Source organism: Thermobia domestica, chromosome 16 (genome assembly GCF_964235325.1).
Source record: "Thermobia domestica chromosome 16, izTheDome1.hap1.1, whole genome shotgun sequence".
Taxonomy (NCBI): Eukaryota; Metazoa; Arthropoda; class Insecta; order Zygentoma; family Lepismatidae; genus Thermobia; species Thermobia domestica.
Genome location: NC_137469.1, coordinates 128089066 through 128110070, shown reverse-complemented (window position 1 = coordinate 128110070; position 21005 = coordinate 128089066). Strand labels below are relative to the sequence as shown.

The 21005-nt window shown below is 35.8% G+C and overlaps 1 protein-coding gene across 4 annotated transcripts in view; it reads left to right on the top strand.

Annotated features, from left to right (window-relative positions):
• The window catches only part of LOC145673404 (uncharacterized), a 491254-nt gene that overhangs the window by 321241 nt on the left and 149008 nt on the right, over positions 1 to 21005 (top strand). For all 4 annotated transcript variants that reach the window (XM_081743072.1, XM_081743073.1, XM_081743074.1 and 1 more), the window contains 3 exons: positions 5250 to 5433; positions 12594 to 12896; positions 15278 to 15516. In XM_081743072.1, coding sequence (XP_081599198.1) covers positions 5250 to 5433; positions 12594 to 12896; positions 15278 to 15516 — 726 coding nt within the window. The remainder of the gene's footprint in view (positions 1 to 5249; positions 5434 to 12593; positions 12897 to 15277; positions 15517 to 21005) is intronic.

Here is a 21005-nt window from a genome sequence, read left to right as displayed (position 1 = left end):
ATGTATTATCTGCTCTCCTATGTAATTTCATTAGGGGTGGAGAAAATGAATATACCCCCTGTTGCTATGTCCGCCATGTTTCGTAGTCTCTGTCATGTTGAAATAGGGGTTGGAAAATATGCTCATAAAAGGGAATAAATTCACCCCTAAAATGGAGGTTGTTGTGTTTATTATCTGCTCTACTATGTGTTCGTAACTGCTATGTTGCATAGTCTTATGCTAAGGGGTTGAAAACGAATACACCTCTGCTATGTGTTCGTAGTCTTCTGCTATGTTAAAATAGGGGTTGAAAAATATGCTCATAAAAGAGAACGAGTCCACCCCTAAAATGGAGGTTGTTCTGTGTTACGTAGTCTTATGCTCTGCTATGTGTTCATAGTCTCAGTGTAATTTCTGCTATGTTAAAATAAGGGTTGGAAAATAAGCCATGCTCTTTTATTAGCTGTGCTATGTATTATCTGTTCTGCTGTGTGTTCATAGTCTCAGTGTAATTTCTGCTATGTTAAAATAGGGGTTAAAAAATAAGCCATGTTCTTTTATTAGCTGTGCTATGTATTATCTGTTCTGTTGTGTGTTCATAGTCTCAGTGTAATTTCTGCTATGTTAAAATAGGGGTTGAAAAATATGCTCATAAAAGGGAACGAGTTCACCCTTGTTATGTTACGTACTCTTTTGTGTTATCTGTTCTGCTGTGTGTTACGTAGTGTCAGTGTAATTTCTGCTATGTTAAAATAGGGGTTGAAAAATATGCTCATAAAAGAGAACGAGTACACCCTTGTTATGTTACGTACTCTTATGTGTTATCTGTTCTGCTGTGTGTTACGTAGTGTTATGTGTTATCTGTTCTTCTATGTGTTCGTAATCGTATGTGTTATCTCCTATGTTAAAATAGGGGTTGAAAAATATGCTCATAAAAGGAAACGAGTTCACCCCTGAAAAAGTGTTCATAAAAGGGAACGAGTTCAATTTGCTCTTCTGTATGTTCGTTATGTTACGTAGTCTGATGTTCTGCTGTTTGTTCATAGGGGTTGGAAAATATGCTCATAAAAGGGAATGAATTCACCCCCTAAAATGTGCTCGTAAAAGAGAACGAATACACCCCCTAAAAAGTGGTCATAAAAGGGAATGAATTCACCCCTAAAATGGAGGTCGTAAAAGGCCGTGGGCTCATTGGTCATTTTCCCAGGGGCAGGTGCACGGTGGTCATTTTCCCAGGGGCTTGTGAGTTGGCTAAAACTGGCCCAGATCGATCCATTTTCTACTACTTATTTGCTTTGAAGAGTGGCTTCAAAGAGGTTATACTCGTTTGTTTATACAGTACTACGTTAATAGCTAAAACACATAAGATTAATGGAAACCTTTTGAAACTCATGTATAAGTCTTTGAAGCGAGTTGAAACGAATTGAAAACACAATGAATTGGCTACTCGTTCTAAGCCTCTCGTTATAGATAAGACTGACGAATAAGTTTGAAACATATGTAAATGTCTGATAGATAGTTGAAAGCCCAGTGGAATGGCTACTCGTTTTTAAACCTTTCACAATACATATGACTAGTAAAACTATTTGAACCACATGTAGATCACTGATGAGAGTTAAGACCCTGTCGATTACTTACTCACTCTTAGAACGTTCATGGAGAAATGAATGAAAAAATGTTCGAAGCACGTTCGAATATCTTAAGAGATTTTTTTTTATAAAAACAGTAGATTACTGTTCGTTCTTAGGCCTTTCATAACAGATAAGATTAATGGATAGTATTTAAAGCTCGTGTAAATCTGTGGAGCAAGACAATGCGAGTTAAAATATATGGATTGACTACTTGTTCTTAGACCGTTTGTAATAGAAAAAATAGTGGAAAATATTTGAAATGCATTTACATCTTTGAAGTGAGTTGGAAACCTATTGAAACGATTTTAATATTCTGATGTTGAAGGCGTATCTAAATGAAATATCCAAAAGTGGAATCATATGCTTTGAAGAAACTCTCCAGTTTAAGTTAACCTTCCTGATCTTTTTTGATATGCAGTGAGGCATACAGTATATAATTAGTTTTTAACATATAAAATCGTAAACTATTCTACAGAGAGGCTATAATACCTTTGTTATTAACAGTTATTCTGATCACGATCGATTAGAGTAGTAGTAGTAGCCGATAGACGTAGAGAAATACGTTATGGTGTGGTTTACGACAATAATTTCTTCCTGAGTAATAGGAGGTTCGTAAGTACCTACGTAATACATCGTAAGAAGTTCTTTTACATTTCTTAATATTTTTCATTGTACAAGCTTTGCTTTAGTAGACTTAAGTCCGATTTAAATTACTCACTGAGCAAAACAATAAGTTTATACGTAATAATATTTACTATAAACGTAGTGTTTTGCCCAGCGAGTAGTTTAAATCGGTTTCTTAATATTGTTATATTTATAATTACGTAAGTTTTCTATGAATAAAAAGCCATAAGAAAATAAACTAGTGTTTGTACTTAGGAATGGTGGTGTATGTCCATAATTATTTCACTTAACACCTATAAGTTACTATATTGAAGGCGCAAGTATAATCCATTTCAATCACAGAAGTGTTTTAATTGTGTTAAATTATGATGTTTATGTTTCTTGGCCGTATTTATGTTCTTAGTAAACACATTGTTTATGGAATTATCTAATTATCTCATTAGTAAAGTTTGATCAATTATTATTCGCATTTTTCTTTTTAAATCGCGTAAGGATATAGTATAATGTAGTCATCACTTCCAAGTAAGACTTCCTTCTTTAACTTTTCTAATGGTAATTAAAATTATTTGGTCTAGGAATTAATTCGTGCGGTTGGTACGCACACATTGAAGCTGTAGTACAAACACAAAATACATAAATACCTTAAGAAAAATATTGTCCATCGCTAGCCACCACTTTCGCCCATCTGTCAGGCAATGTACGGATTCCGTGGCGAAAGATGTCCTCATCCTTGGAAGCGATCCAGTCAGAGACCCATGTTTCGATATCTTCTGAAGAAGTAAACCGCTGTCCAATCAAATCATTGTTCATGCAATCAAACAAGTAGTAGTCCGAAGGAGCAACGTCTGGTGAATACGGCGGGTGGGGTAAAACTTCCCATCCGACATTTTCTAAATAGGTTTTGACCGGTTTTGCGACATGTGGGCGAGCGTTATCATGTTGAACAATAAGTTTATCATGTCTGTTCTCCCATTCTGGTCGTGTTCTGGCCAGAGCTTGCTTCAAACGCATTAATTGTTGTCGATAACGTTCTCCATTCATAGTTTCACCCGGTTGCAGCAGCTCATAGTACACCACACCTTTCATATCCCACCATATGCACAGCATAACCTTTGCACAGTGAATATCTCGTTTTGGTTGTGATGGACCTGGTTCACCTGGTTTCACCCAGGCCTTTTTTCGTTTAGGGTTCTCGTAATGGATCCACTTCTCATCACCCGTAATAATTCGATGCAGAAACCCCTTTCTGCTCTGTCGTTGAAGCAGCAATTCGCAAATGGTTTTTCGTCTTTCAACGTCTCTGTCTTTCAATTCATGTGGAACCCAATGTGACATCTTTTGAATCATTCCCATGGCTTTCAAGCGTTTGGAGACTGTTGTTTGATCAACGCCTAATGCTGCTGCAAGTTGTTCCTGCGTTTGACACGATCCTGCTCGAGCAATTCTGTCAATTCTTCGTCTTGAAATTTTTTTGGCTGTCCAGCTCGCTCTTGGTCTGCCAAGCCGAAATCACCACTTCTAAACCGTGCAAACCACTTCTGACACGTTCGCTCAGCTAGAGCATGGTCACCATACACTTCCACCAAAATACGATGACTTTCAGTCGCACTTTTCTGCATGTTAAAGTAATGCAGCAGGACACCCCGCAAAAACACTTTATCAGGCACAAATTGCGCCATGTTCACTTAACTACAAACTGGTGTTGTTGACGCTTTAATCCACTGCCCTATACTACGAACGATACGCGATGACAGGGGTTTGCAACACATGTGTGGATACACGGAACTGTGGGACGCTCCGTTCGTTGCGCCATCTCTTGTCCATCAGCACGAATTAATTCCTAGACCAAATAAATTATTTACATACTTGTTGATAATTTTTTATATGATATCTTACCGTTTGTTATATGTGTTAGAAGTAGATAATGTAATAGTTGGTATGGTCTTCATGATTTTTAGTTTCATTAAAACATGACTTAAAGTCTTCTAGATGATTATTCTTCCTTATTTTACTCATTCCTCTTGTTTTACCACGCGTTCTGATTATATATGATAATGTTTCCAGTGTTATATTAAAAATTAACCATGAGATAATAATCTATCGAAGAATTAGATAAATACGTAGTAACAAATACCATGTAAGACTACTAAAAGTTGCACTACACTAATACACATAACCCTTCATACCATCTTTTACGTCCCGAACCAATGTAATTGTCTTATTCGCGCATTGTTTTCTCTTAATGATAATTATTTCCTGAAACAATTACGTATTTAGTGCATTTAAAAGAGCGTACTACCTCTGAATTTGATAAATTATCACTTAGTAATGTTAGTAATGTAATAGATTTATTTACTTCTCAACGATGTAACTTATGCATTGAAAACCACGGAGAACTATCTTCCTAACTTCCTAACATAACTTAATGTTATGATACAACGTGAAATAATTTCATAGTTGCGTATTCATTTCAAATGTGGCTATTTTCTTAATTTACTTAATTTACTTATCAATTTAAGAAAATCTTTAGAAGGGTTATAAGCAAACATAAAATTACTTTCCACAAAACCATACTTAAAACATGTATTGGACTATTCAAACCTAGATACATCAGTTTTTCACATCCAACAATGATAGATTCACTTCACCAAGAATATACATCATAGGATCTCTCTCTCTCTCTTTCTATCTTTAATGTAGGCATGATAATCCGGAACGGTGTACTGGATTTTTACTTCTTTTCCAGCGTTACTATTAGTTTAATGCTATGTAGTATTGTTAAGGGCAGCTGAGAGCAAGATGGATTATACTGTTCATTGTTGCTACTAGGTATTTCACAATAAAGAATTTGGGAAAAGAGTTAACGAAAAAAAAACTCAGGTATTTCGTTGATACAAAGATATAAGCTATTGGATTGGAATAGTGAGGACATCTGGCATAAGTAATAGAACAAACAGTTACATGTTATATTTACATTAATTTTTTGTATTAACTTGCTTTCTTGTCTAAAAACAGTGCCTTCGTCGTCTGCCATGCGAGACCGAATCTTGTTCATCTTCAGCGGATAATGTAACAGTCAGCATAAATCATGTTAGCTTGTATGGTCTATATCCACTTGCGCAATACGAAATAAAAGTAGCAGCATTCACTGGTGTCATAGGAGAATACGCAAGAATACTTGCATTGGTTGATCCTGAAAGTAAGTTGATAAAGTTATTTACCTATATATTGATTTAACGAAATAACTTAGCTAGAAAGTAAAACATTTTATATTAGATTGTAAGATAAGTTGATAAAGTTATTTACTACTACACTTAAATAATTATAAATGAATGAATCAATGTTATAATGCACTTCCCTTCCCGTGTTCAATTGTGGTGTATATCTCAGGTTAATTTGTAATTTCTGATTTAACATGGATAGAACTTATAAATAAATTAAAAGAACTCTAATAGACATAAATGATTTAGTCAATCGTCAGATTATATCGGCAGCACAGGGTGTCTAAGTTAAGCTAAAGCAATCGAAATGAGAACTAGAAATCACATTTAATTACATAGTTTTATTGCAGTGCATTTTTACAGTCACTTAGATATTCCTTTAAGGAAATAATATAACTACAAACTAAGAAACTTTACATTAAAAGTGTAGGAAAGTAAATTGATAAAATTGTTTACTTGTAGAAGTTGATTTAACGAAATAACTTTATAAACTTATGCATTTATATTAAGAATGTGACAATAAAATAATCTAGTAAAGTAGTTTATTTACAAATTAGTAAATACAGAATACCGTAGCTTTATCTACAACAGGAAGCTGAATTTCTTGCTTCTTGTGAGTGTGGAAAAGAAGTAATATGGTTATTTCGTTTATTCATTGATCTCTTAACAATCATGATTTAATTCCTGGTATGATGGTAGATAACCTTAGTTAGAGCTTGGAACGCAGAATTTCACAAGAAATTCCAAACATATAGAGGTCAAATATTATTTTGTTTGTGAATGTGTTGAATAACGAAAAAATGGTGGGCATCATAAAAAATGAAAGCTACAATTGGTAGATTTGTTTACAAAATCGGTTGATAAAATCAAACTTTATTCTTACAAAACAACATTGGTGTTTCAGCATGTATGTGTGTTATATAGGATGCATATATATTACATTAAGAAATTTTGTATCTGGAGGAAATGTTAATGACGTATGGAATTTGAATTTCTGCTGGTATTTGTTTTATGTTGTTTTCGCTGAATACCTCGTTCTCAGTGTAGAAGGATATGTTGTGGACATCTATTGACAGTTTCATAAAGCTCAGAGAGGAAACTTACATTTATGACAAACTGTGGCCTATCTCTGTAGTTCGGTCTACTATGTTTTGTTTTTCTGAAAGTTAATATTATGTTGAAGTTGCGATTGGCCTTCAGTGTAGAGCGTAGAAGTGCTTATACTAAGAAAATGTAATACAACAGAAATAACTTTAGTTGTTGTACTATTTAACTTGGTCTGCCTTACTTATTTACGCTAAGTTCCACAGCAACAAGGCCCCTTACCCTAACATTTAGTTACTGTACTGAACTTACAGTAGCAGAGCAGTACTTTCAGCTACTGTAAGTTTTGTTGATTGTTCTTCGCTGGATTTTATTCCAATGCAAATTTCGATGTTGTGTTACAGTCTACAGTGCTGGAGGTCCATTAGAACACCACCGGTGGTAGCAGCGAGGTTTCTTCTGGAGGGAGTACCCTTCAAAATCGGTCCGTCAATCTCCTGTATAAATTCATTTCTTTAGAAAGAAGAAGTGTTCAAAAAAATCAAATCATTAAATATATAGTTCTGTTTCGTAGACATGAAAAGAATATTTCTTCTCGTAAAGCAGTAAACTGAAAAGTCTGGATGGCGAATATACCTAGGTAGTCAAGAACATTTTAACTTTCTTTACCTGCATTTGATTTAACATCATTGTGTGATGCATGTAGCTGATAATCAAGGTCGACAATCAGTTAATTTCCACAGAGGCGTTATTTTGCTGTTGCAACCAGGCAAGTTTTAACGCTTTCATATAGCTTCACAGTTCTGCGACCAAACTGATGCCCGGGACATTTTGGTCGTTTCGTATAGATTTTGAAGCGTTGAGTCCTAAAATGAAGTCAGAATTTGCCCATCACGCCTCATCCTAAAGACGCCTCAAAAGATTAATAGAGCTTTACATTGGCAGCCCTGGCGACCTCCCTAATTGTTACAGAGACATAAATGATACATAGTTAGAAAGCTTATGGAACACAGATTTTAACGAGGTATCACCCATGCTTCTACGTTCCATACCCTTAGAAAAAGATGATGAAGAAAATCGTTTTTCTTATTTTTTATTTTCGGGGCTCTGGCAGCCCTGATCGTTGACGTACATACGCAAAAAAAACTCACTTATAGACCAGACATTGGGTACACGCACACAAAAAGAGGGGCGTAGAACCAATGGCAAGGAAGAAAAAATTCGGAACCTCGACCTTACTATGGGCAGCTTGTATTTCCCCACAATCACCATTTTCCCCCATTTGGCAGCCCTGGCGACGCCAAATTGTCATAGGGACATGAAGTACCTAATTGAAAAGCTTATGGAACACAGATTCCAACGAAGTATCACTCATTAGCCGCGTCCCATACCCTTAGAAAAAGTAGAAAACCATAACAGTGTTGCCAAAGCTAAAAAAAACAGCTTTGAAAAAAACTTGCACTGCCCAAGGATTCTGCTGAGATATTAGAATCTCGACTGAAATCAAAGAAACCTACTTGCGCCAGGTTCAGCTGTTTTTGTACCGGTCTAGTGAAAAAACTTCCATATTTCGCTGAAGAGCAAGCTCTTGTATTTTGTAATGATATTTGTGGTTTAATGGGACAGTATCAAATACAATACAATGCATCTGATTGCAAGTTCATCGATTAATCTAAAAAGAATCTAAAAGCTGTCTTCCTGCATAATGGCAATACATATGCATCTCTTGCAATTGGCCACTCTACTCACGTGAAAGAAACGTTATGAGAGTCCGAAATTAGTAGTGCAGAAAATCAAGTATGAAGAACACGGGTGGTTGGTATGTGGTTAATTTAAAGTGCTTTCTATGTTATTGGGACAACAAGCGGATTATACTAAATTACCACGTTTCCTTTGCTTATGGGACAGTCGTGACAAAGAAAGTCATTGTAGCGACAAACAGTGCCGACAAAGAGATGCTTTCAAACATGGAGTGGCAAATGTTGTAAGGGAGGGCCTAATTCCTGCTAACAATGTTCTGATACCACCCCTGCACATGAAGTTAGGTTTTGTAAAACAATTAATCAAAGTTCTCCTTAAAGATGGTGAATATTTCAAGTATCTATGCTTCAAGTTTCCAAGTTTGTCAGATGGAAAACTGAAGGAAAGCATTTTAATTGGACCTGATACAAGGAAACTCGTCGCCGAACCTCGTTTCCTTGAAAGTATGAATGACACGGAGAAACAAGTTTGGATTTCTTTCGTAGAAGTGGAAAAGTTCACGGGCTATCTGAAAGTGCCAAATTACAAAGAAATTGTCCAAAATATGTTCGTAGCGTTCAAAGCTCTTGGTTTTTTCATGAGCTTAAAGATCCATTTCTTGCATTCTCACGGTGACTACTTCCCCGAAAACTTGGTAAGCGCAGAACAAGGGGAGTGGTTCTATAGGACTTCAAGATAATGAAAAGTAGATATCAAGGCAAATGGGTTGGATGATTGTCAAGGACATTCCAGTAACATGCTAGAAATGCACCAGAAGTCTAGCACCATAAGCATCAATGGCAGGGAAGCTTTATTCCAATTTCATAAATGCCTTGTAATTATTAATATAGTCTTTTCGCTGAATCTACCATAGGTATTGGAATGATTTGGGGTATAATATTTCATGATGCGTAGAACGATCTGGATGATATTTTGTTCACATCCAAGTATAGCGTAGGGTTTGCAACCAAAAATAAAGAAATGTTTTTTAAAATTTTTTAAAAGAATGGGATGTTTCCATATATTCTCGGTACCTAATTTCCCTCCTGGTATTGGTACCGGAATGATGGTGATAGTGTATCGAATCATGGTGTTAGAGAAATAAGTTGATATAGAATATATTTCTCGGCGGCAATTACGGAGGACATAGGAAATTTCTAAACTATGTAATTAGGATGAACTGGGGAGAATTTTAGGAGGAAATAGGTACAAAGTATATTTTCCACACTTTAGTTTTATCCGATCCTGACCAAATTTGCAGATTATGTTACCAGTATTTAAAAGTTATTTTCGGACTATAAATTATATTTTTATCACGCAGGGTTGGTAACCCACAAAATTGTCTCCTTTTAAAAGAAGGACACTTTTTCCCAATTTTCAGTCCATAATTTCCTAGCGGTGCATTTGACTAAAAGTATTCGTACATTTACTAAAGGCGTGGTATCGGACGATTAAAAAAGGGTATGACTCATTCCTCTATGATAATCAGGGGTGGGACAATAGGTCCCTAAGTAAAACCTTACACAAAACACGAAAAAAGTGACGGATTTTTAAGGGAATTATTTATTTTCTTGAAAACCTGACGTGTTGCAGTTCAATGGAGGTCATTTTCGGTTTTAGCATGTCGAAACCAATAAGAATCAGTAAATACATCCAGGGCATCAGAAAACAAGCTTAGTTTGCAGACCTGTAATAATAGTTTATATTATTAATGTTAGAAACTCCGCAAAGTGAAAATAAGAAGGTTGGTTATTCCCTTTTCCTCAAATATTCATTTAAAATTTTTGGAAAATTGTTGTACAGTATTTTCCCTCTTTTTTGAACAAAATAACCACAAAAACTACTAAACCTATACTACTTTTTAATTTCAGAATGATATAAGCATAGAACGATGATTTACCTCAGCCAAAAATTGAAACAGTCAGGAAAAAAAAGCCAAGTTTTAGAATTAGGAAAGGTTTGGATAAATTATAAAACTAGCATTTAATCTATGTATTGATATCTCTACATCATTCACTTGTCAGCTGTCGATGTTTAAAGAAAATATTGCAGCACGTGTAAAGAGCGGTTATGATTTCATTGTATTGTGAGATCAAGCAGCACGTTCTAGACAAACAATACTGGTAATAGCAACTTTTTCAATCTGTTATTTTTCCCAATGGACCGATAGGGATGAAGGCGGGTGTAAAGAATTTGTCAATATCTCTATCTCCAAGTCAGAAATCAAAGAATAATTTCTTGCTGTGATCCATGTAGAATTAAATCTGCGATCAGATATTTTGTCTCAGTTTCTAATGCAAAGGACTTGAAGCAACTGAAGATTGAACAATTGACTGTGTTCCGGCGAGCGTTTACCTGTTTCTCCGTCTATTACTTGGTGGTCGGCCACTTGTTAATACCGATTCAGATGAACGGAATGTTGAGGATAAGGAATAATGAAATAAGAGGTCTATATGTATTGGTCAAGATCTTGTGTTTGGTGCAAGTGGAAAAAAGACAAAAACCCTCCGAAACACAAATAGCAAATGACAAAACTTTACTGGTTCTAGTATTGTTTATGTGCCTGATTTCTCAGTATAATGAAGTCATAATCGATCTTCACGTGTGCTGCAATCTTTAATTTCAACGCCGATAGCTGGCTAGTGAAAGATTTGGGAATTAAAATAGGTAATTTAAATGTTAGTCCTTTATAATGCATGCGAAACTTGTCCAATTCTAACACATGACCATTGACTGCTTCATTTCTTGTCCAAGACAAATTATTGTTAAAGCCACTTCCTTCGTTTCAGTTTCAGCTTTACTTGTGTCTCTTAGAATTTTCTTTAGATGGTTTGAGTGGTGCCAATCTTCTCCAGCAATAAGATCACTTATACCTACCACACGAATACGAAGTACCTCGATATATTTAGATGATGAAAGAATTTTATACTTTCTGGTTACATCACATGTCTTCAAATTGAAACTACTAATTGAATTTAGTGCCCTGATAAACTATGCAGATTTTATAGTTCTCTGTTCTTAGGTTGTTTTTCAGAGTGAAGTGCGTTCCGGCCACATCATATTTCGGAACAGAAACGCTAAGCTCGTAACGTTTCTGCATTTTTATCTTTTGTGGATAGAAGTTCTGGTTTAGAGTCAGAAATGGAAACTGGTCCCAATCTGCTAATTGCCTCTCTGTAACTGATATCATATAACTTTTTTCTTGCGTTCAATGCATCATTCACTGAATTAAGGCCTTGTGGACTTGCATCAACTAGAGTATCACCCGTAATTCTTGACAAATGATGCAAAGATGATGGTACACTTGCAAAGGCGCCCATCAGCGGGGCAAGGGGGCGCTCGCCCCCCTAGAAGAAATTGCACTTCAGAATATCGAAAATCCAATAGAGTTTTTACAATAGTTACAGCAAAATTTGAAACTATTTTTGAAACGTCGCTTATACTTGCCCCTCTTGGAAAACATAACATGGGCGCCCTTGTACACTTGCTCAGATCATTTCAAATTTATAAATGTCGCTATGGTTCTATGTTTCATAAAACCGTATCATTTTTAAATAAAAAAAAATAAAACATATATTATATGTTTAATACACATTTCAGAATTGGTCCAGTCTAGTACGTGATGAAGAAGTGAGTAGAGTTGCGCTTGATCTCACGGATATTAATTAGTATTAAATATTTTAGTAGATACGCTCATATTTTTAATTAGTACTTTTGATAACGTCGCCTTCATTTCATAATTTATTTCGTAACTCTAGTTTTTAAAACTATTCGTTTTATCGATACATAAATTGTCATTTCAACTTAGCACATGTGTGTCAATACCTGCACAAATATGTGATTTAATTCTTGTAAAAGCATTGATCTGACATTTGTGAGTAGTTATTATTTGTTTTAAACAGAAGTGTAGATATTTATTTTCCTTTTCAATAGAATTATATAAATTAATTGTGTCATATGAACATATTTTTCAGAAGCGTTTCATGCAAGTAGTTTTCCAACTTTAACCTTTCCAAGTTTAACCTTAACATACATTAGAGGCATTATAACTACATCGAAAGTGTTAAGTTTGAAATAAAAGTATATTTTCAATATTTTCTACACGCTTGTTTTATTTTTTCCCAACTTTTTAAATATAATCAAATCGGTTTCGGATTAAACAATTGACCCTCAGGATAAGACTATCCGGTGTGCCAATTTTTAACTTTCCAGCTAAATTCCTCTAAAAGTTACTTAGTTTTGAGCACTTTTGTTTGCCTTTTTGCCCCACTGTGCGTCGGGTCAATTCACCTATTTGTCTAACAATATTTCAAATGAATGAATCTAACATTAATTGTACGAGTTTCTTTTACAGTTCCTTTCGTTCAACCATCTCTAAGTGAGAAAGCAACTTTCGGAACAAACACTACTCTTATTGTTCACTGGAATCCTCCTGATAACTGCAGAGATATCAATGGTTTTCTTTATGGCTATCGATATGAATTATTTGAACTCGGAATGAACACTCCATTACAAAGTGGAGAAACAGACAACACGTCAGCAACATTCAAGAATCTTTCTCCACGTACTGAGTATGATGTGAAAGTTTATGTAATGACATCTGGTGGATGGAACGCTAAACTTCCATTTGTAATAAGCGCCGTCACTAAAGCAACAAGTACGTATCTTTTTCTCATTATGTTTGATTCATCGTAAATATGATATCTATTCATTGATTATAGTAATAAAATAGTTAATTTCATGCGCTATTATTAAATGTGCAGATAAACATTCTTGTTTATATGTATATATGCACACCATCCTGTCGTCCAGAAATCGTACAAATTTTGCAACTATTTCCGTTCCTGATTGCAATATGTATGTTATTAGTTATTATTGTAACTGATAGGTTGAATATTTGAATGACGACAAAAAATATTGTAGAACTTGTACTAGTGTAAGTTTCTTAATTGCGGTGAAGTCACCTGTCATTGATTTTGAAACGAATCTTTTTTAAAAGTTGTTATGGGAAAACTACTATCTATCTGTACTTCACATTTAGAGGTTTATAGCTACCCTGAAAAGAAAACTATGTGGCGTACGTAGGAACTTAGATTACATGTGTAAATCCTGTATTTTTTTGTACTTAACATCAAACGTATAACTGAAAAAGTATATTTTATAATGCTTTCCGTACAAGTGTTCTGAATAAAGTACTTTCCGTGCGAACAAAAGAACTGTATATAGGCGGTCAGTATTTCATATTCAGATGGATATAGTAACATATAGCTGACGTATGTAACATTCGTATATGTATCTAATATACGGAAGACTGTTAGATGGCATACATCCTGGAGTGGCTTGGTGTATCATCCAAGCGGAAAAAGTATGTAATATATGGACAACGTATGATCCGTACTGATTTCTGTAGTAAACATAAGGATTCCGTATATTTGTACAATATACCGCTGTCTGGATAACGGATTTTTCTCAGTGTAAAGAAACAAATGCCTAGACACCGTAATCTTCCATTCACTTGTATACAATATCAAGATGTACTACACTGGATACTTTCGTCTAGATTGGATAACTTCTGTTGAATTCATAGTACATAGAGTAATATATGTCAAGATGATTAACACGAAATTTTACATAAGCATTGCTTGGTAAATGAGCGACGTCACCATCAATAGAACTACAAGGGAAAGACGTGTAAGCATATAGGCGATATGGTTGAGTGTCGTCTAGGAGAAAAGATCTTTTTTTTTTTAATTTTTCATGCACTTAGAATATTTAAGTATTTTCTCCTATTTATTACTCATGCGATTGTCGTCACAAAATATATAATAATATTTCGGAGTTTTAAAAATATTTCACTCATAAACTAAACTAGCTCACATCTTATTTTGTAATAATAGCGAAAGTACATTTTAAGATGATATGGCATAGTCGAAATGCTCTGTGGTATACACAAAACTGTACACTTGGGTTAAGTATCGCTCAGAGAGAATGGACTATGGTATTTTAACAGATCGATGTTTTCTGAAATGATGTTATTCTTATTGTTCCTTCTCAGTCACCTGATGAATTTCCTCCATATCTCAAGGATACCTACATGATAATCCAATTCCTGAAGAAGAAGAAGAAGAAGAAGAAGAAGAAGAGCATGAACCAAGAAAAGATAAAATTATTTCTTTGAACATAGATCATACCTAATAATAAATAAATCCAGTTATACAGGCACAGAAGACCTGGAGTGTCAAATTTTGATGAGTATTCCAATCAAGCAACAGATATTAAACGAACCCTCGATTACCAGATGCAAAGTATTAAAATTTGAACGCATTAATGTTTTTCGGATTTTATCTTATAATGTAAACCCACACCTCATATAGCCTCGGTACTCCAAAGGAACGCTAAGTATAAACTAAAAAGTTCTCGAGAGGAAAAAAAGAAGCAATGAAAGCACTAGTTTTGAGTCTAACTTAACTAAATCTAAGGAAACATTAAAAGAGCAAAGCAAATAAAATGTTATGAAAGGAAAGAGGTGAATGTATTCATTTATGTTCATGGGACAGCAAGGACTATCGAAAATTCACTGAATAAGCCAGCTAATATAACGGGCACTATAACAGTATAATACTACTGTACAAAAAAAGTATTTCTTTAAAGTAAAAGAAGCATGTTGAAAATTATGGGAAAAGAAATACGAATGTGTATTTTCCGAGTCAGTCCTTTCCGTTTTGAATTATTCTAACGTTATTTTGAGGTAAATTTCTACCATTATCACTAGTTCTGACAACACTTGAAGCACTTAGAGAATAAAAGTGTTATGTTACATTTATCGAAACGTGGAATCCTGTCGGTTCGTGCGCGTGTTATATGTTAATCATGCTTCATAACACATCATTTAGTGAGTCCTCGTCCCAGTGAAGAGATTTGGAAACGATGAAAAGTGTATGTTAACAGACATAATTGTGAAAGTCAATTTTCCCGAAATGTACAATTTGTTACATATCACCTTTATCCTCTAACCGCTTCACTTGTCTTTATGAACAGGTCCAGGTCCAGTTGAGAATCTTGTGGTGTACAAAAGAGGTCGCCGAATGTTGGGCTTGCGCTGGGATAAGCCGAAACAGACGTATGGAGCATTAGAATCATTTACGTTAACGTTTCGAAGGGAAACTGATGGTGAAGAAGTAGCGGAAACAGTAACAGTAGCTCCCTGCCCAATATGGAATACATCCTTCTGCCATACAATAACTACTCTCACGCCAAATGAGGAGTACACAGTCACAGTATGTATTGACATCTAATATTTTATATTATATTTTATTATTTACCTTAATCCTATCAGCAGAATTAGTATTCCTACGTCGCCTAGGGGTGTTCGATAAGGCTGAGGACCTATCGAACTTCGGGAGTGAAAATTTATCGAGTTGTTATCGGTTACTCGAAACCGTTCGAGTATTTGAAATTATCGAAGTTTCGGGTATGATCAAAGTTTCGGGCATTATCGAAATTTTGAGTGTTATCGAAGTTTCGGGTATTATCGAAGTTTCGGGCTTTATCGAAATTTCGAGTCTTATCGAAGTTTCGGGTATTATCAAAAGTTCGAGTATTATCGAAGTTTCGGGTATTATCGAAGTTTCGGGTATTATCGAAAGTACGAATATTATGAGTTTCTTGCAGCCAATGATTCCTTTTTGCAGCCAAACTAGTCAGACAACTTTTATCATCTGATAAGTTATTGCAAAGTTGTATTTGTGAGGAGAAAGGATAGCGTGCAGAAAGGGACTGCGTTTTCGAGAGACATACACACACAGATACACAGGAAGTTCAACTTCTTTCTGAATTTTAACTCTTATTTGTTATTTGCTGACCACCTATTGTATCAGTGTTGCCAGACATATGGTCTTAAACGTACAAATACGGTAATTTGCTCTTCGTAGGATATAGTATACGGTCTAACACCTCAACCACATTAATCATGTGCGGTATTGCTAAAATTTTGTAGCAAAACTTTATTTTTTCAGCCAAATGTGTTATCTTCTGTCATGTTTTCTCTTTCTCAATGGCCTCTAGTTTACACATTGCCGCAATTAGATATGATGATGCTTTGGGCGCAACCCCCCTTTCTCTTGTCAGTAAAATAAATGTTAATCAAATCAGTGGTGATTTCAGGGGGTTGCTCAGGAGGGATATTTTCCCACAAACATGTCTGATCGTGTTCACCTTCGGTTACCAGTATCTTTGATACTTTCACCCTCCGTGTATTCAGAATCTCCCGGGGTAGGATTACCATAATTTCCGGACACCAATCCCGGATTTTTTTGAATGGTGTGTGTTTATTAAGAAGTTATAACAAGTCTAACCTTAAGTTTCAAAAATGCTTATGTTCATTTTCTTTACTTAAAATATTTTTTATTGTCTTAGTTATTTTCTAAATTATTTTTCTGAGTAAAGTATTCTTCCGAGGAACACCTTATCTCTATTGATTTTTCATAAATATCAGCACGAGACAGATTTGCAATCCAACCATTTGACCAAATACAGTGAAATTTCCCGACATTCCATTTTCCCTAAACTTTCGGACATTAGTTTATTCCAGACAATTTTCCGGACGCAGGCTTGAATCACGGACGTATGGTAAGCCTACCTTTGAAATTATTACTGAGTTTAATGATGAAAGATGAAAAGCGGAAATAAATCTATTACCACGATAGTGAATATATACAGTGCATGTTCTAAACAGTTGGTTTGTACATTATGATGAATTCACATACTAGCGGATCCAGAAGCGTCGTTAGGAGGGGGTAGATTGCTTCCTAGACGAATAATGTAGGCCTAAAACACGTAACAGTTTTACATCAATTCAGAATAACGTGGTGCACTATTTTATATATAGGCCTATTAAAAGGTGGATTAAATATTAAATATTAGCAACTTTGACTTAGAAACCTAGTCGTAAAAGGATCAGAATTTTGGAAAGTATATTAGTTCACTCAGTGACGTATGCAAAGCTTTATCAAGACCTCTTGAAGCTCCTAAGTTCGTATAATTTCAGGTGTTTGTATCTATATCAAACACCTAAATTTATTTTTCCATTATCATTATCATGTTAATCAAGGGAGGTTAAAACCTAGAAACCCCATTGCGTACACCACTAGTTCACCTAACGTTGAAGTATTCTCTCTCTCTTCTATCCTACTTTTCCTCCAGTCTCAGTTTATTCATGATCTCATCTTTGTAGGAATATTTGGGATAGGACTCTCTCATTTCTCTATTACTGGCTGACATGTCATGCTGTAAGAGTTATATTCTTTTATTCGTAGTGAAACAAACTTTAGTTTAACTTAGAGCTAAGCGAAGTGGTTAATATTAGTATGGTTCCGGTTTCGATCCCAATGAAGGTGGTTGCCTTAGATAAGAGTCAGAGTAATGTTTTGAATCTTACTTTATGAAATAGGGCTTATGCCATATAGCTTTTATGTTGAACTGTAATATTAATACCCACTCAAACAATCAATTGTGAATTTTACAGTAGGATACATGACGATGCATCAATATAAGTTACACCAAAAAAACTCATTTTCTAAATTTCAATACAAAACATCAATAGACCTGGTAATCTTGAAAACCTGTGGAAGAGAAGAAAGTTATCAAACATTCTGATAAGACCTAGTTGCCACCCTCCCCACTGCCTTCATTGGTACAGGACTTACGCGATCAGAATATTCTTAGAAGGGACACAAAAATCACAAAGAAGGCTTGGTTGTTTGTAGGCATGCATAGTAGGACCTTTTTTTAACTCTCTCACTCAATCATACATTGACCATCTGTTTTGCAGTATTGCTTTTGTCTGATTCATCTATATCAATACATAAACTGGGTCTGCTCTTGAACTATGTTGTTTGGTTCCGTCCTCTATTTCCATTAACCGAATCCGCTGTCTCATCCGTCTTTTCCTTCCGCTGCGCAAATCCGTCTTTTCATTGTGCCAATCAATCCGGTTCCTTTTAGAGATTCGATCCTTTCATTCCACTAAAGGATTCGTTCTTTTGGAACGAATCGTTCTGGAACTACCCATCACTAATTGAAAGTATGAATATTATCGAAGTTTCGGGTATTATCGAAAGTTTGAATATTGTCAAAGTTTCGAGTATTATCAAAAGTTCGAATATTATCGAAGTTCCGGATATTTGAAAGTTGTAGTGTTATCAAAATTTCAGGAAATTTTGAAAATTTGATTATTACAGAAAGGACCCCGCACTTTTCTTATGGAAAGTGGCTTTCGGCTAATGTTGTTGAAACTTCGCTGGTTGATAGTTCTTAGCATGTGGATCAAAAGTCTCAATGGGCACAAAGACCGAAATCCACTCCTTCCCCCCAAAAAACCGCCTCCAAGTAGCTGGGGGGCATTGAACTGATTTCAGCATGTAAAACAATTTGTTGTTTTAATCAACTCAACAAGGACCCCAAACAACCACATGTTAGACTATCAAACTACCCCACTTGACACCGCCCTTTGCCCCCACATTCCCCCCTTCCGCGAATTACCTTACGGATGTGCCATATTACTGTAGTTTATAGTTGCGCGTATGTGTTGAAATACCTACAGTTTTGGTCTCACCGACGATATAATGGGTTTCACGTATCGCTGATTACGAATCTGAGGTGAGAGTTCTAGAATTCAAGATGTATGATCAATATGGCGGATTAAAAACACGAAACTCCTGAATGTAGCCACAAATAGCTGTTTACTAGGGTATTTTGGGTCGTTGGGTACGAATCTGAGGTCAAAATTCTTGAATTCAAGATTGCAGATCCAATATGGTGGATAAAAACGTCGAAGCCACAAATCGTAGTAGACTAGAGTGTTTTTAGATCGCTGTTTAAGTACGCAACATTCCTAGATACTTCAGCCACCATGTAGAATTATTCTGCACCCTTGCCCTTTACCAAAACCCACCACAGATATCTTAATGCTGAACGGTGTTAAAATTATTCATCAATTATCTGTTCATTATTTTCATCATTTCGGTTTGCAGCATCTAATGTGGTACTTAGCAATGAGTCATCGGGATATCTAATATTCTGTAAATGTCGTGCATGGCCTAAATACCACAAGACACTTGCAACGTGCGCACATGTACCTAATGTACGAGCACCGCTTTGATATGTACAGTAGTAACCTTGAATAACATTTTGATCATAATCCTGGTCATTGTGTTAGTAGACAGAGGATACCGCGATGCAATTCCTTTACTGGAATATTTAGGAATTGATCATAGAATGCCCGCACTCCTACTACCACGTGAAAGACAACTATCAACAGAAGAAGCGAATACTTCTCGACTAGTTACTAAAAGTCGATGGATACTCGAGGCATGAAAAGGGCATCTAAGATCTGTTTTTAAGTTTCTAGCACAGACGTTGAATCTGCAACATGCAAAGAAACTGAATAGTTTCTATCGCATAGCTGGAGCTATTTTGAACAGATACCATCCCGTTATTTTCATGCAAGATGCAACCATTGAATTAGCTAGAGAAATGAGAAATAGGTCAATCATGCCGAACGTTGTTAAAGCAAGAGCGGAGGTAGATAATCTTATTAGAAGGAATGGTCAATGGGTACCGCTGAATGATCAAGGCCTAATTGATTTCTCTGTACTTAACTTAAACTACTTACGAGATTTGACTGTAGGCACATATCAAGTAGATCTCTCATCCTCTTACGTCCAAGATAAACTAATACGAGATAAGGATGAGCAATTCCAGCTTGACGAAAACGTAACTGAACCGGAATTCCTGCGCATACGTCTCTACTCAAGGTTCCGCAATGCAACTAAGCATCAAGTTTTCATAGCATATGTAACCAATGATGAAGATGACCAGGATTATGATCAAAATGTTATTCAAGGTTACTACTGTACATGTCAAAGCGGTGTTCGTACATTAGGTACATGTGCGCACGTTGCAAGTGTCTTGTGGTATTTAGGCCATGCACGACATTTACAGAATATTAGATATCCCGATGACTCATTGCTAAGTACCACATTAGATGCTGCAAACCGAAATGATGAAAATAATGAACAGATAATTGATGAATAATTTTAACACCGTTCAGCATTAAGATATCTGTGGTGGGTTTTGGTAAAGGGCAAGGGTGCAGAATAATTCTACATGGTGGCTGAAGTATCTAGGAATGTTGCGTACTTAAACAGCGATCTAAAAACACTCTAGTCTACTACGATTTGTGGCTTCGACGTTTTTATCCACCATATTGGATCTGCAATCTTGAATTCAAGAATTTTGACCTCAGATTCGTACCCAACGACCCAAAATACCCTAGTAAACAGCTATTTGTGGCTACATTCAGGAGTTTCGTGTTTTTAATCCGCCATATTGATCATCCATCTTGAATTCTAGAACTCTCACCTCAGATTCGTAATCAGCGATACGTGAAACCCATTATATCGTCGATGAGACCAAAACTGTAGGTATTTCAACACATACGCGCAACTATAAACTACAGTAATATGGAACATCCGTAAGGTAATTCGCGGGGGGGGGATGTGGGGGGCAAAGGGCGGTGTCAAGTGGGGTAGTTTGATAGTCTAACATGTGGTTGTTTGGGGTCCTTGTTGAGTTGATTAAAACAACAAATTGTTTTACATGCTGAAATCAGTTCAATGCCCCCCAGCTACTTGGAGGCGGTTTTTTGGGGGGAAGGAGTGGATTTCGGTCTTTGTGCCCATTGAGACTTTTGATCCACATGTTAAGA